At 41.6% G+C, this 16,678-nt stretch overlaps 1 protein-coding gene across 6 annotated transcripts in view; it reads right to left on the bottom strand.

Annotated features, from left to right (window-relative positions):
* The window catches only part of DAAM2 (dishevelled associated activator of morphogenesis 2), a 208,340-nt gene that overhangs the window by 16,316 nt on the left and 175,346 nt on the right, over nucleotides 1–16,678 (bottom strand). For all 6 annotated transcript variants that reach the window (XM_080407888.1, XM_080407889.1, XM_080407890.1 and 3 more), the window contains 7 exons: nucleotides 11,754–11,838; nucleotides 10,052–10,158; nucleotides 9,263–9,351; nucleotides 8,325–8,493; nucleotides 6,411–6,518; nucleotides 4,875–4,935; nucleotides 233–364 (listed from right to left, as the gene is read on the bottom strand). In XM_080407888.1, coding sequence (XP_080264014.1) covers nucleotides 233–364; nucleotides 4,875–4,935; nucleotides 6,411–6,518; nucleotides 8,325–8,493; nucleotides 9,263–9,351; nucleotides 10,052–10,158; nucleotides 11,754–11,838 — 751 coding nt within the window. The remainder of the gene's footprint in view (nucleotides 1–232; nucleotides 365–4,874; nucleotides 4,936–6,410; nucleotides 6,519–8,324; nucleotides 8,494–9,262; nucleotides 9,352–10,051; nucleotides 10,159–11,753; nucleotides 11,839–16,678) is intronic.

Below are 16,678 nucleotides of genomic sequence, written 5' to 3'. Positions count from 1 at the left end.
TTAAGGAAGATTCGCAAGAAGTGTGCTAGAGCATTGAAACTTATTTAATCCTGAAATATATTCTAAATGGCTATAGACAGATTAGGAAAAGTAAGAAACTTCAGCCTAACCCACTTTCAGTGTCTATTATAGTTTTCGCTACAGTTTCAGCATCTGAAATTGCTGCTTCCACTTTGATTCAAGCTTTTGACTGAGACAGTGAAACCCCAAACACTTCAAAAGGTGTTCTTACCTTGTCTCTAGCTTCGTTGAGAAGGTCTTCTAACTCTGAGAAGCTGAAACTGGCCACAGTGATGAAATCGCTCATGACAGGAACGAACCTGTCCCCTGATTCCCGCATGCGTCTCTTTTGATAATCCAGTTCCTGAAAAGGAAGAAGTAAGAGATATAGACAGACAAGCATCAATGATACCTCACTGACAAGGAAGGGAGCAGGGAAGCCCATCTGTTTAATTCAGTGCAGAGCTCTCCTCCCACTCTGCACACATTCATCCAGAGCTGTAACTCAAAAACCACTTTTTCATTAAGTCAAAGGTTTTGCCTTTTCAGCATGAGCAGGAAGGTTAAGGTGGGATGAAAGAAGGTCTTAGTTATGGTTTGCTTTATCCTCAAGCAACAACTCCAAAGAAAGCCATCAACATGCTGAATTTCTACAGCAACTTTATAATTTAAGCATCCAGTATATGAAGTGCTGCTTTTTATTTTTCCTATGCAAAATGACAAATAATAGAGAACTCAGATTGTGTAGCAAGTGGATTTGGAATTTTTTATACTGAATTTCCTTCCATCTTCTCTTTCCATGGTGACTCAAAAGGGAAATGTGTACATGTGTGAACAGTCTATAGAATTCCTAGCTCTGGATCTCCCCTTTAGTTCTCTGAAAAGCATTTAGGTGGGCAGCAAAAAGACATTCAAAATTGTTTCTCCCACTGAAGAACAAGCAGAGAATGTCAGGTGCAACATTTGCTAGCATCGTGCTGACCAGTAACCATTAACTTGGATGTCATAAAAGTCACAGTTTTAAACTAAGGCTATTGCGATAAGATTTATGGGGGAAAGAAAAACCAAAAGAAAGAAAGAAAACCATAGGAAACTAAGCTTTACTTGTCTACTACCTACAGAAAGAGAAAAAAATTGTTTGAGATTAATTCTTTCTGGCTCATGTTTTCTAGTTTTAAGCCAAGATTACCAATGCTATCTCTTCCCTTACTCTATTCACCATGTTTGTGGCATGGAAAGAGCTACAGAGTTCCTCAGAATGACCAAGTTATAGTAAGACTGACAGTCTCCCATCCCTGTGCTTGGCTTGTGTGCTTCTGACAGTCTCATGGGAATAATGAAATCATAATCTGGGCTTCATCTTTATTCTCAGCTGAATAATCAGTAGGAATGATAAAACCTTACTTTCTCTGTAGGGAAAGCAGCATGAAACAGTAGGTCAAGTTGCAATCTGACCCTCTGTTCCCTTTGGAAAAAAATATTTTTGTGCTGGCTACAGCTCCAGTTACATGCATGTTTGATGCTCTCTGTTACTGGTCATCAAAATACTGGCTCACAGAGCCAATTGGGTAGGTTTATAAGCATCTATGTTGAGAAACTCCTTGGGACTTGCTCAACAGCACTGCTGAATGCAAAAGAATTACTTTGGCCATCAACAAAATAAAATCAGATGCAATGTATCTTCTGGTCTGACGTGAGTTGGAAAGACAACGTAATCACTACAAGGAAAGACCACAAGGCAGAAAAGGGGCAGGAAAAGCAATAAGCAGATGGCCAGAGAAAAGTCCACATTAAAGAAGTGCTACTTCCCCTGCTTTATATCCAGTGGTTTTCCTAACACATCACAAGGGACAGTCCCAGCAGCACTGCTCAGTTACATCACTGTGCAATGAACTGTCTCTGTGTTACAATCACTATGAATAGGACCGTACAAGTACAAGAGAAGTCATTTCACATGCTTCTAGAATTATGCACTGTTTTTTCAGCCACTCTTTCCCATTCAAATTTTTAAGTTAGTTCTAGCTGAAAGTTGCTCTACCCCCTGCTTCCCTGCCTCCCCAAGCAGGTGAGTATAACAATTCTGTCATCTTACTCACTGTTGAAAGCTATGGCATTTGGGACTGCTACTGGAGAGCAATTTTTTCTAAGTAAAATTAAGATGAGATGGTCTGCCCTTCAGTTTCAAATTCAGTCCTTCCCTGCAGAATAATTCTTCAAATAAAAGAAAAAATATAAAAAATAAAAGCCACACATGTTACCAGCATGACTATGTAATCAGCCCCAGAACAATGCCAGAGAATAAGAAATACTTCTGTATCTTCTGGAAATGGCCTCTACAAATGATAACAGCACAGCAGCAGAAGCTAGCACTGCCCCTGGCAGGCTGGGCTGCTGGTCCTCTAGAAAAATGAAATGATTCAGCCATGGCAGTTGTTTCTGAAGCGGTGGTTACGATCTCCCTGCTGGGTGAGAGAAGGGCTGTGCTGACAGAATTAACTTTCTGCTTTGGAGAAGACCAAGAACTATTTAGCTATCCTTCTGGGAGCATCCTACACAAAGGCAACAGCTGCATGCATGTCTTGAAAATTAGTACGTCTTATTTTTAAAAATAAGCTGCAAGTCCAGGAAAGCAAAGGGTTAGTAGTACCTTTAAGAACATCTGACTGTGAAACTATTTTTAGCTTTCTATTCTTAAGGGGCCTTGAAGAAACTTCTCAGCCACTGGAGCCAAGGCTGTGGTGAGAACACACTGGAATGGAATCAAGAATCACACCTTCTCCTCCTCCCCCTTCCACCTGACAGTGATCTTCTATTGTTGCTATAGTGCTGCTTTTTACACGCCAGAAAACCATGAATTGAGCAAGCAGACTGGGAGGTGCTGGCAGTCACAGATGAAAAATACCATGGCAGGGAAAAGTCTGAGGAGGGAAGATGGTGATTGAATGGGAAGGAGAGGTTGCCCATGGAATCCATGCATGGGAAAGAGATGGGCTCTAAAGGCCAAAGAACAAATAACCCAGTCACAGAAAGCAAAACAGAAGTAGGTACTCACATTTCAATGGGGGTAAATGTATGTCCCAGCCAAAACTGGGCCTCTGTTCATGTCATGAACTCCATGTCAGCCTTCCCTTTACAGGTGCTTTTAATTCCCAAACACTGGACTCCATGTATGCAGCACTATCTCTTATTGCTGCATTGTCCCTTACCCTGACAATCCAGAAATAAGGTTTGGAAAGTGTTTGGGTTTTGGTTTGTTTTTTTTTTTTTTCGTGGGAGGATCACTGTCTAATTACATGATGGACTGCTGGAGACAGCCAGACAGCCTGGGGCCCACTGACAGGACAAAGATCCCTTCTACCCCCAGAGCCAAACAAAATTCAGGCCAGGTAAAAGGAAAATGAAGTCATCACTATCTGTCTCATAGTGAATGAGAAGGACTGGAGGGTCCTGTGTTAGTTCCTTGTAGATACATAATCCTTGCACAGAATCCACTCAATACAATTTCTAACAACTGGTCCCTTTACCAGCAGTCCCACTGCAGAATGCTTCCCATCTGGAAGTCTCCAGTAGCATTAAACTATTGTGAGTTGAAAAAGACAGGTGAAACATCCTGAAGATAGAGGGATGCTGAAAAGTGTGACTAATAAAACCATCCTAAAGGGCAAACAACAGCTAAACACAGCAGGGACCTTCTTGAGTTCCAGAGAGGTCTGCTTTGTCTCTCAGCAGTACCCTTGCCTTAGTGTATCCAACAGGCAAGAGACACCAGCACCAACCTGGACATAGGATTCTCTTCCCACACTTGCAGAAAGAGATAATAATGTTCTTACAGTTGGGATATGTTTATCTGTGCAGATGATGGGAGACATTAAGGGACAGAGAAAGCAGAGTGATTTTAGCCTTTAATCTCTACTTTTTCAACTGCTGTACAAACACTAACTTGCCATTTCTCACATCAGCCCTTGTGAGAGGTAGGTACTTGCAGCTGCAGTCTCACAGAGAGGAGGGAAACACATGGGGTTGTTCAAAGCCACACACATCTGTCAATGGCATGAGCAAGAGGCAAATATGAGAGTTCTTACTGCCTGCCACTGAACACGGTGTCCCTCTCTGTGCTCTCCCGCCTCAGGAAGGCTGAAGTCCTTCCCCAGGAACAAACCCAACACGTTAACTGAAGGAGGCTTCCAGGTAGGGGAACCACAGCTGACACACAAACTTGCAACTCCAGCGAGCATTTAGGTCCACCTTTCATCTTTAACTCTTACAATTCAGTGCACAGAACTGCATCAACGCACCATTTGTACTTTTCTCTGCTGAGCTGGAAGGCTCTGCACTACATAAGTACAAACTGAACACAAGCAACCTAAGCCCAGCTTAAAAGGCTTTCATTAATAGCAGGGAAAAATATCATTGTTGCTTTGCTTGTCAACTCAGCTCCCTCATCTTCAACTAGTATATCTTTGCCTTCCCAAGGAGTGCTTAGGATAGATTAGAGTTGCATATAGCAGTGTACTACTTGTTTACTACTAGTCCAATAGCCATGTGAAATACTTGCTCAGCAGCCAGCCATCCCTCAGTAAGAAAGAGCAAGAATTTTATTTCTTCTTGCAGTCCACGCCATTTGTCAAACTGTCCTTTTACTTTCCAGGCTGAGATCAAACAAGCTATTCATTAGGCTTAAGTCTGCTAAGATCATCAGCAGGAGCTCGACATGAGAAGTTTTTATTTGTTTTTTCTTGGTTAATGCATTCTGGAATGGAATGGAAAGGAACAGAAAAAGAAAGCCCACTTTCTCTTATCATAAAATATATAGTGCCCCTGATTCTGAGCGAGGTATTTTAAGTATGGCGCTTTGGAAACCTTCAGATACTTACAGCTTCAACAGCTTTCAATCCGGTCTTTATGTTGTTGACTTCCTTCTCCAGCTCTACGAGGCTGCACAGGAGACAGACACAGAGCAGATAAAACAAAAAGAGCAGTGTTACACAGGAATACAGGAACTATGCAGCAAAACAGGCCATTGGCCCATCAAGTCTGGTATCTGGCCTCTGGCACCAGCCATGCCAGATGATTAGAAATTAGGGGTAAGGGGTCTGTTAATGATCTGTGCTGCTTTTTGTATGAGATGTCAGATAAAGCAGACCCTGCTTGCCTGTGGTCACACTGAAGATCAGGATTTTCCTAGGAAAAAGAGGGGGGTTGCCCCCAGAACATCTGCCCTGTGAGCTGAGCCTGACCCTCCAGCAAGGAGAGTATGCCACATGGCCAGCTTGCAATAATCAGTTGACACAGAAGCAAGGACGCCAGCTTTAGCATACACATTACTGGGGTCTCAGATTTTCTTTGCATATGATTCTTGAACCACTGAACTACTAAATCCCATTAGCGGTACATTTACATGTGATCTTTGCCTTCCTCGCAGTCCAAACATTGTTCTGTCCATCTGCATTTCTACCATATGGTATGGTAGTCCTTACAAACTTACATTGTAACTGAGGATATAACTCTACTGTTAGTTTAATACACACTTCACTAGACACAAGTCTTGTACTGAATTTCTGCTCACCGCATATAAACAAGAGGGGTTTTTTTAGGACTTGTATGAAAAAAACCTACTTTTCATTTCCAGGTAACTAGTTCGTACCTATCTGTGAGTCAGCAGGCATCTCCTCCAAGTATTTAATTAGTAGTAGTTTACATCTCAAAAACACCACTAAAGCCTTAATAAATGCCTGCAAGTGTGAACCTACATTTATTTTTCACGTGACTTTCATTAGCTGGAGTAATTCCCTATACAAAAAATCATGGCTCGGCAAGTAATATGCAAAAGTATTTTTGACCAGTGCTTTGGAAGGCAAAAAAAAATGATGGTATTTGGTGGATGGCTTGTGTATTAACTTTCCACAAACACCTACAGAAATGAGGAAAAAAAATCATTGAATTTGTGCAGAAAGTATGATGCTTTCCACATTTCTGTGCAAGACTGATTTATGCAAAAGTTTGAATGATCTTCCTGAAAGGGCTTACTACAGCCTCTTGCCTAACTGACGCTGCCTTAAAAACAAACCTTCAATTATCCAGAAAAAATAGCATGTGAATTAGATGAACCACTCTAGAATATGGCGAGCAAATTACAAACAACAGCCAGTCTAGTTACAATGTCTGATTCAGAAATAAAATAGATACAGGCATATCTGAGCAAAGCTGTCAATTTAGCTATCTACAAATGTTTTTGGACCAAAGTTCTCTGTTGATGTACATCCAAGAAACATCAAAGATGTGCGCAAAGGCATTTCAGCTGTAAGGCTGGCCACGAGTTTAGAAGATAGCGATGAAAAAACTGATGATCATTATAAACAAAAATCACTGGGAACTCCAGCTCTGAGAACAAGCAATAGAACTGGACTTACTTGACTTTTGCTGCTTCTGGAAGATGCTGCAACTCAGACTGAATATCTAGGATATCTGGATAATTCTTTTCAAAGATCATAATTAAGTAGTGCAACAGTGTAATGTTCCTGTGGGGGGGGGGGGGGGGAAAAAAGAGAGAGAGATGACAAGGTGCAAGGTGACAAGGAAGATGCTGGATAGAAGGAAATGAATGGTGAGAGGATTGTGACAAATGAGTAAAAAGTACTTGGGTAGGAAGTATGCTTAAATGAACAAAATAAACAATATATCAGCAGTTAGCAGCTCTGTTATTGAAAGAAAAGTATCACAGACTGAAATGAATTAGCCCTTTATGAACCATCCTTCCTCAAGCAATATATTGTGCCTTGATTTATTCTAGAAGCACCCAGCATGCTTCCATCTATCTGTGTAGATGGTATAACAGAAAAGAAAATTGTGTAACAGTGTACTGTTTGTCCCCAGGTATTTCAGAGAATAAAAAAATAATAGTACTAAAGTGACATTAACTCGCAAAGGAAAGGCGAGTTGTTCTCAGAAATAACGTGGAAAAAACCTAAGAGTTAATTAAAAAGAGGAAAAGGTTCTTGAAGATTGAAGAAGCTGCAAAGAAAACTCCTACAGTAATGGAACAGCTAAACAGCTATACTTATGAGTAGTGGTGAGGCTCACTACTACGAAAGCAATGGCAATTCAATTAGGAGTGGGTAGAAATGAGATGTAAGAGATGCAGGAGAAGATTTAAGAAAATTTGTAAAGTAAATGATGAATTTTGCATCAGTGAATTTTGCGTGTAGAGAGAACAGCCAGCCATAACAGCTACTTGATGTGGGTGTTGTGTGGTTAACTGACAGGCTAGACAGCAGATGGCCACTGCTTCACACAGACTAGAGCCTGGGAGCTGGGAACTGGTGAGAGAACAGAATCTGCACAGGACATTTAATATATGGAAAATCAAGCCAAGCTACATTAAGGCAAAGAAATGTTCAACATAGCTACACAAGTGTTAGCCTTGGAATACGGAAAGGACATTGTGGTAGTCAAAACAGAACTCTGTTAGTTCAAACTCTATTAGGTAGGGATGAATTTCCTATAGCTTCTTACTGCCACTATTTATTCTGTCGCAGCCTGAAGTCATTTCACCACAACTACGGTCTCAGCAGGTTTCACAAGTAAGGAAGGTGCAAGTTAATAAGAACCAGTACAGGAGATCTCCAAGGAAAACCTTAGTGCTGCTGGAGCCCAAAAGTGGTGTTCTCTCCCCAGTCTCAGCTGGATTAATTTTGAGAACCAGTATGGGGATGTGGGGCAAAACATAGGGAAGCACTATGAAGACCCGCAACCCACGTCCATTAATAGTAAGGTCCACCTTCCCAAACCCAACTATTCCCCTTTAACTGCTCTAGATACAACCAGGCTTAGTCTCTCTAAGCTATGCCTTGTGGTTCCATTACTGGTGTAGGTAGTGAGCCAGTTATGACAGTCCTGCATCAGAAACATATGCCATGTTTCACAGGAGACATAAAACTGTGGTCGGAGTTTTTTGTGTTTTCTTTTTTGCAAAACCATGGCCATAAAACTTCGGTATAAAGGGCACATTCCAGAGAAATCCTTCTCCCCCCCAAATTTATTTCAGTTATTTGTGAAATACTATGTTTTGTCATCTTTGCATAGTGTTGCAGAAACATAATCCAACAACAGATGTGCATTATCCAAAGAAACAGCAGAATCTGAGTGCTGTGTCAATAGCCAGTCTTAAATGCTGCAGGATCTTTTAGAGTGAAAACACTACGTAAATGTCAAATCAAGACATTATTTTAAATGGTCTACAGAGCTAAAAACAAACAAACCCCACTTTCATTACTATGATAAGAGATGCAGCGGCGCAGTAACTAGTTTATGGCCTTCTAGCCTACCTGTCTATGCTGGATTTGGTGTCTGCAATTTTGTTCAGGCTGGAGACTTTGAAGCCATAAGCACTTCCCCTTTGGCCCTTGTTCATATAATTCCCAAAGGCCAGAACCACTTCCAGGAGTTGCCTCAAACGCTTGCTTCGGATGAGTTCTTTAGATGCCAGAAGGATGGCTTGAAAAGAGAGAAAAAAATGAACAAGTTATTGCACAGTGGCTGTTTTTAACATGCTTGGGCCCATAATTTGAAGTACCCTGAAATGCCCACCTGACTACTGCCTAGCAAATGCTGTAACACCATCTGTGTGTGTACTGTCCTTCCCACACCCTCCTGCCAGAACCAGGACAACTGGAAGGAAGATGCACTACATCTAGCCTGTGGCACAGTCCTCTGAAGCCAGGAGCAAGGCTGTTATCTCAGACATCCCACTCTAAAAACATAGCCAGTGAGAGCAGGGGGAAGGCTTGAGCTCATCTGAAAATGCAGAGTAGAATACACTCACCTCTCCTCTGCTGTAACCATGCATGTGGCACAGAAGCCATGTACCCCCCCTCCTTGTAAGTTACACATTCCCAGAATACCCCCATTCTGAGGCACCTATTCTAACTGCCCCATGGAGAGGGAAGGTGCAAGGACTTGAGGGGGAGAAGGGAAGGCTGACCTGCACAGAAAGGATATGAAAGCTTTTGGCAGCTCAGCACAGCCTGGTAGCACACTGTCACATCTGTCAGGTCATATCTACAGTATAACAATCAGGAAACTGACTTTATTAAGTCAATGGTTGCAAAAAGAGTGTCAGAAAGAATTTGTTTCTTAGCACATGACATACCTTGGGCTCACTGGCTCTACAACCGCAGCACACGTGTAACAGCACCTCCTTTGAAGACCTCTCTTGATCTTCCCTGCCCCTCTACCCAAGTCTTAGCAAAAGCTTTAAGCATACCTTCCACTTTTGGTTTTGCTTCTGCCAGTCTCTCTGGAAACTTCTTCTTAAAGAATAATGCTTGCAGCCGCTGCTGATAGTGGTCAATCCTGCATGAAGGGTAGAGGAAAGCCAACACTGAACTGGAACTGTATTTTGAAGCCCAGGGCCGGTATGCTGCCTAATGGTTGGATGTTGAGACCCACAAGGCATGGGATTACGGACACAGTTCAAACTTCTAACACTACATAATCAACCTTGTTATTAAAGTGAAGGACCTCAAGGCATGTTTTGATCATAACTGAAAAGGAGCTGGAAGAATTCCCATTACTCTCAAAGTATGAGAGTTATGGGAGATGTCAGCTGCATTTCAATTAGAAGAACAAGACGTTAAACCTGATCAGGGGTGTGGCAAAGCTGGAACAAGAAAGGTCAGAGGATGAGAAGATGGGATAGCAGAATGGAAAAAGGGATCTATATGAAATCCTGACTCCTGGCTACACTACATCTGACAGTTAGATCTGAACTACTTTTTGTGAACATGTTCAGGCAGAGGAGCTAGATTTCTGCTTGTCATCAGGGGACTGGTCCTTAAATGACAGCATGGAGCATGCTTATCATCAATAAAAAGTTTGTGTAATGAACGGAAATTTTTGTAAAATTTGTGGGCTTTTGGCAAATGCAGGTTATAATGTTGGCACACAATCTCTTGCACATTCCCCCTCAGTGCCAGATGATCCATTTTCAATAACCATTACAGCTCCTTCCAAGAAGCCCTCCATGCACTTTCCTATAATGTATCAAACAGACCTGCTCATTTCAAAGAGGAAACGATCCGCCCGGGCCATCCGCTCAATTTCGTGTTTATGCTCCTCCAGCAGGTCGGTATCGCTCTTTTCAGGAACAAACTTCAGCAGCTAGAGTGACAGACACAAACCAAATGCTGAGATGAGAGATCCAGGAAAAGGAGAGAGGGACAGAGAGGCACAAACAAACCCTGATGGAGAGAGAGAGAGCGCCCTCATTTCCCTGCTACCATGGGGAAGCATTACATTGACTCAGCTGTGTGACCATAACTTCAAAAAAGTGCAGCTGTGGCTACAAAACTGACCTGTTTTAAACCTTTGCTTGCTGTTCTGTCTTTATCCTTCACTGACCCCATTTAGATTAATTTTTAATTCTATGGGGAATTTTCCATTTCTAAATCCTAAAGGCCAAGTGCTACTGCAACTTACCCAAGGGGAAGTACAGAGAGAACTTTGATTCCCACAGCATTACTTGGAGTTTAGATTGGTGCAAACAAGAGCAGGATGTGTCCCACTCAGTGTGAAGTACCCATCGTGCCTATCCTAGAGTACACACAAAGCCTCATCTATCTCTCTCTTGGGTCTGCCCTACTCTGCCGAAACAATAAACAATAACCGAGCAACTGGATATGTGTCTGACACTGGCTGCTATTCATTTGCTGACCTTAAAAGCTCATACTCTGACAGATTTTTGACATATCTGGGGGTAGTTGTGCTTTAGTATAGTTATAAATATTGCCATGCACACAGCCTCAGCGCACACCCACAAAAACTGCTCACAAGGCATATCAAGCACTTTGCTTTCTACCACTTTTTAATATTTTATCCCACTCCCCAAAAATGTGATATTCAAAGGTGTGGAGGATCAGAAGCTTGCAGTGACTTCTAGAGCAGCTGTGAGCATTCAGATAACATGACAAGTAGGCTATAAATTTCCAAAATGGAAAAGCTTTTTGTACATGATAAAATACTGTGACTGCACACAAAGAAGGAATCGCATTTGTCAGGCGGTTCAGAATTATAATATTTTGCACACTTCTAAGGAAATTTATCATATACATCTTTGGTCAAAGCATTATCTTTCACCCTCTGCTAATGGGGGAAATTGGGCAATGGCAGTTTAATTGTGGGTTTTTTTGTTTTTCTCACAAGCTACACAGTGAACCAACTGCAAGCGACAGAAGTCCCTGACGCCCTTTCTAACAATTCTCATTAGAATGTGAGATCCCTTCTAGTCCCAGCTCTAACTGCTGACCTGCATGTTCTAGTTCGTGGCATTTCCCAATGGAAAAGCTGCAGACAGAGAAGGGAGATTAAGAAAAAGAAAAGAGAAAAGAAAAGAACCAACAAGATAATCAGCAGTATAAAGAAGAGATGGGAAAAAATATGGGAAAGTCACAGGTGAGGAGAGAGGATCTGAAAGGAAACCTCATACCAACTGTAATCATGCATATGTTGCATCACAAAGAGAAAACTGTTATGAAATTAACCTGATACAAATAGAGTTGCACAAGGGAGGTATATCTGATATCCCAGGGAAAACCACTTTTCTCATGCTCCTATGTGCAGCTCCACTGACATGACAGTGCCAAGTTAGATCTGCACACATACCAGCAGAGTCAGTACATATATCCATTTACTTTCGGTGAAAAAACAGGCAGTGAAGGACTTAAGAATAAGATATATCTGATTGTAATATTTCTCACCTGCTCAAGCATATCTTTCGCTAAGTCTTCTTGTTCATCCATCTTCAAGATTGCTTGTCTGATTTCTTCATTAGACAACTTCAGCCTTTCAACAGTATCAACATTGTACCGTTAGTGCAAAGCTTAAGTGACTCTGACAATTCAGAAAGTAGGAAGCTTGAAAAGCTGCATTAAAACCCACAAAAGAACCACGGGGAGCTCTCCCATGAAGCTGCTATTCTAGAGTATTCAGTAAGATGAACAAATCTGTTCCAAAGGCAGATATTTCATAGATCATATATTTTTATCCTCTTCAGTTAATCAAACACACATCAAAAATTAGATGATGATCAGGAACAATCGGGCCTTCATAGATCAAAAGTGTTTCCAGCTTCTCCCATATCAGATACCTTCCTCATCAAATTCTTTTGCTACAGTAAAACCCCTCAAATCCATGTGACTTGTGACTGTGAGCCCATGTAACACCCCACCTTGTGAATATTAAAGCATCTCCTAGAGTAAGAAGTAATGGGACTGATCTTCCCCTTACAGATCTGAGGACAGGGTTTCATGTAAGAAGACTGGCTGTGCTAGGTAAGTTCACTCTGTCAGCAGTCACAGCTGAAGAAGGAACTGACAGCATCTATGTATCCATGTTGAAACAAGCTCTGAAAACAAGAGCTTATTAACATTATCTGAGGTATTCAAATTACAATATCCTTCCCACCAACTCCTGTCCATCGTGTGCAATGAGTAGGGGTCATCAGTCACAACAAAACACAGAATCAATTAAAAAAAACAACCTTTCAAGGTCTCCACTTGAAATCCAGGGTAGACCAGGAGGCATCAATATATGTGATTACTGAGAGGTTGTTTGAGAGATTATATTAAATTAATTTGGTGGTTCTAAGCGCAGATGTCAACAAAGAAATGCACAAGTAACAAATTCTACCCCACCACCTCCAATCCATGACAACCTCATCAGTCATTTCAGAAGAGTAGGGGAGGATCAAATGAACCATAAAGTGAAGGCATGAAGTGAAGGCCATCCACAAGAAAACCTCAATTTTGGGACTGAAACAAGAAGTGTGAAAAGAAATATTTGAGGAGTGAAGTCTGTAGTCTCCATGGACCTTCTATAATCAATATAACTAATTAACAGCAGAGAGAAAAAATGCAAATATAAATGAGATACAGGCTGATGCATGAGGCAGAATGTTTTTGTCTTCAGTGCTAAGAAATTCCATGTTGAAATTTCACATTGCTATTGCCATTTGGATAGAATCATATTTTTGGAACTAGGTAAAAGCAAAAGAAAGGGGTTTATTTTTACAGACAGGAAATACTACTAAATCTAAGACACTTAAAACATTTTAATATTGCCCAATATAACCAACAGCTGGAAACTAAAATATGAATCAGCAGACATCCAAAAGCTTTTAAATATTATACCTCTAAACTAATTGCTCTCATTCTTCCTAGCTGGTCATTGTGTCTCCTTTTGAAAAGGAGGGAAAACTGGTACCAGTTAAGTAAGATAAAGCTACTGAATTTCCAAAAAAGCTACATAATTGGGCCACGCTTGGATGAGATATAAGGATGAAAAGGCTGGAAACTTTTTACTTTAGATCATCAGTTTGACTCATGATCAAAACAACAAACCTCAGTACATGGGGTTCTGCATAAAGCTCTACAGTCCCATTCAGAAAAACTAAAGGGTTTCTTCTGGCTTTAATAATCATGAATTGTAAAGTCCGTGGCTCTGTGACCCTTAACTGATCAAACCCTGTGACCACATGAGGGCTGAGAAGCACATTGGTGGATGTGGTCCTGGCTCCTAGCAGACTCATATACACATGCCCAGACAATTTGGGGCCTGCAGTTTTTAAAATACTACATTTTGTTGCTTATTTATCCTTTAGAGAGCACCTTTATATTTGTCAGAACCTGGAGTCTGCAGATAGCTGTGTCTGTAACACAGGCACAGTCTGTCAGACGGCATGCAAGAAGCTAACCCATGAACACCAGGGTGGGCTTTTTTTGTTGCTGCTTTCACTGAAGATAAAAAGAATGAGGGTGAGTTTCACATTTTTTCCATGCAAATAACTCAAGCAATTACTACACTTCCCACACCATTACACAGTGCAAGTACCTCTGTGTGTGTTTGGGGGTGCAGTAAACAGGACCAAATAGGCAGGTTTGACATATGTCAACACAACAGAAGGTGTACTACATGTTACTGCTGGTCTTGCTGTTCTGTCCAGGAGACCGAGACTCCAAGCTTCTCTGTTTGCTGCCATTCATCAGCATTAAACACACTTGAAAACGTGTTCTGTTCAAAAATAATTGAGAGCCCCAGAGACAGACAGTTATACAAACACTTTGATTTCTTGGATGATTCTGTGCCCTGCCATCAGCATAAAACCATCTGGCTTGGATGGTTTAGCCCACAGTAGAGAGAAGCAGAAAGCTTGCCAGCCCCCTGCTGAGGAGCAGTTTGACTTAGTCACTTACTAACAGGGTCATGGTGCCTGCAGGTGTGCATCCTAGATTATTACCAATCCAATTACAAGTACAGAAGGATTTATGGCAAAACAATCTTACTCTTCCAAAGTGGGCTTGTTTCTCTTCTGGGGCAGGATGCATTTCAAGAGCTGTAAGCATCAACAGCACAAAACAGGGATCTTCCCAGTTAAAAACTGGCAGAATAAATAGCCGAAGTATTGTTAATCATGTGTTTCTTCTTCTATTTTCAAAACTCATGCTCAGCCATGCAGTAGATCTTAAAGATGGCCAGCAGTAATGTGAAACAGCTGTGCTGCTTTTAAACAGAAACAGGTGAACTGATTAAAGAGGAACCTAAAGCAGATGCATAAAATCTTTCCATTTAGGACTGAATAGAGGCATCCCTCAGAGCCTAAAACTCATGAGACAGACAGCAAAATAAAGTGGAATTATGGCTCAAAAATTTACACTACAGAAATGACATTTCAGTATCTATTGGAAAGTCTTGACTTTCTTACAAAATTTACAGATCCAGGCACTCTTCCTCCAGCTGCTGGAGACAAATCAATTCGGAACAGCATACAGTTCAAGCTGTATTCCCTCTGCCTCACGCTTCACCAAATCATGGATCCTGGCATCAGAACTCAGGAAGTAAATGTGACCAGAGGAAAACATAGTGGCCATTTCTCAGCTGCAGCACATTCATTCATAACGCAGATATTGACTGGTTTTGTTCAACAGCAGCCTGACACTGGTCAGAGGAGGAAGGGAAAGGATCTTTACTGAGAATACTCCCTCCTCCTTCCCTCACCCATACATCTGGTGGCAGCATATGGAAGTCCAAATGCTTGAGTCATCTTCAAGCAATGTTAAAGCTCAACAAGTACCAAATAACTTGTGATATGGTACTTAGCCTGCCTCCCTCTATCCCCTTCGGCTTCATAAATAATCTCTATTGACTCTGCAGAGTAATTCATCACTAATCTCTGCAGGACACCTCGGCTGATTTAACACCAGCTTCACTTGCAGACATCAAGTGGTTTATTGTTTCGCCCTCTTGGAGAAAGCCAGCAGCCTGACTCTGAACATGCCTGGGAGACATGTTGCAGTTTTACATCAACTTCCCTTACAGACATCCAGCGCTCGCTCATTTTTCCTCCTTAAATATACCCATTGATTTAACTCGCAGTAACCTCCCCCCTTCATTCCTCCCTCCCGTGGATTAAAGCAGAATACTTGTTGCTCATTAACCCTCACTCCCATTACAGGAAAAAGTGAGTTACTTCACATGCTTGTTCCTTGGATCTTGCTTAGCTTTTGAGAAAGAAGCGTGATTGCCTTACTACCAGAGAGCTTGGAGTTTTGTTACAGCTACATTAAGTTCCTGTACCACAGGGATCACAGTCCTACTCACCCTTTTGCCTTGGAGAAAGGGACTGATTATCATGCATCAAGGCCATTTTCTACTTCAAAGTGAACTGAACCACAGTGCTTCCAAACAATGCCAACAGTAGTAGCTGTGACAGTGAGAGGTATTGGCTGATACTTAGCTGCATCCTAAGGCTGGTTTGTATAGCTCACCCAAATCTTAGCTTTTACTGACTGCAGAATTCTCCATCACAACTCATTTCAGACAGGCATCTAATCAATCCACTCCCAAGCTTTGTGACTGGGACATAAGCCTTCTCGAATTCCTGAGCTCTCCTAAGGCTCTGTACAACTGTCAAGCTGCAGGCTGTTAAATATCTGTGTTTTGGGAATGCTCATTGTCACTACCCTATAAAGGCAGGAAAAAGAAATATTTCCCCGCTCTCAGAAGAAGCATTCTGGAGTCAGTCTTGTCTAACTGCATGTGCACTCCGAAGACAGAAAGATGCTGCCACTCTTTCCATATCCTCTTAATCTCAGCTGCCAGCTGTGAAGAAGACAGTACCTTAACCTTCTGGGGACAACAGCTGGGACATTTTACCAGGTACATCTTATACCATTGTATCAACATGTTAGTACAAATCTACCAGTGCCTTTTCAGCACTTCACTGTAAAAGTATTCTACTAAGTGCATACAGAAACAGGCTTCTCTTTTCTTTTCCTCCTTCAGCAAAAGCTCATGAGTAACCAAGCCACTTCGCATCCAAATTCTCTGTTTCCTGCCAAGAAGGATATGGGGATGGCCATCTTTCTAAGCCAAGAAGAGCAAAGCAGGACCAAACTTGAGAATCCTCAAATTACAGTGATGTATTGATGAGGCAGTAGTTCATCTTTTATCACAGCCCTGCCTAGCTGTGATCTAAGGCAGATGGCACCGACTGACATGTTCAGTTTAACCTTGGGGGTTTTCATACTTGGAATAGCAGGTAAAACCATTGATTGTGGACCTTAACTTAAAAATAGAGTATCTCTCCAGGAACCGAGGAGGCACTGTTTATTGCCTACTGTTTTTC

This window comes from Falco punctatus (assembly GCF_963210335.1).
Source record: "Falco punctatus genome assembly, chromosome: 12".
Lineage (NCBI taxonomy): Eukaryota > Metazoa > Chordata > Aves > Falconiformes > Falconidae > Falco > Falco punctatus.
Note: the sequence above shows the minus strand (reverse complement) of the source record. Positions and strands in the feature narration are given on the sequence as shown.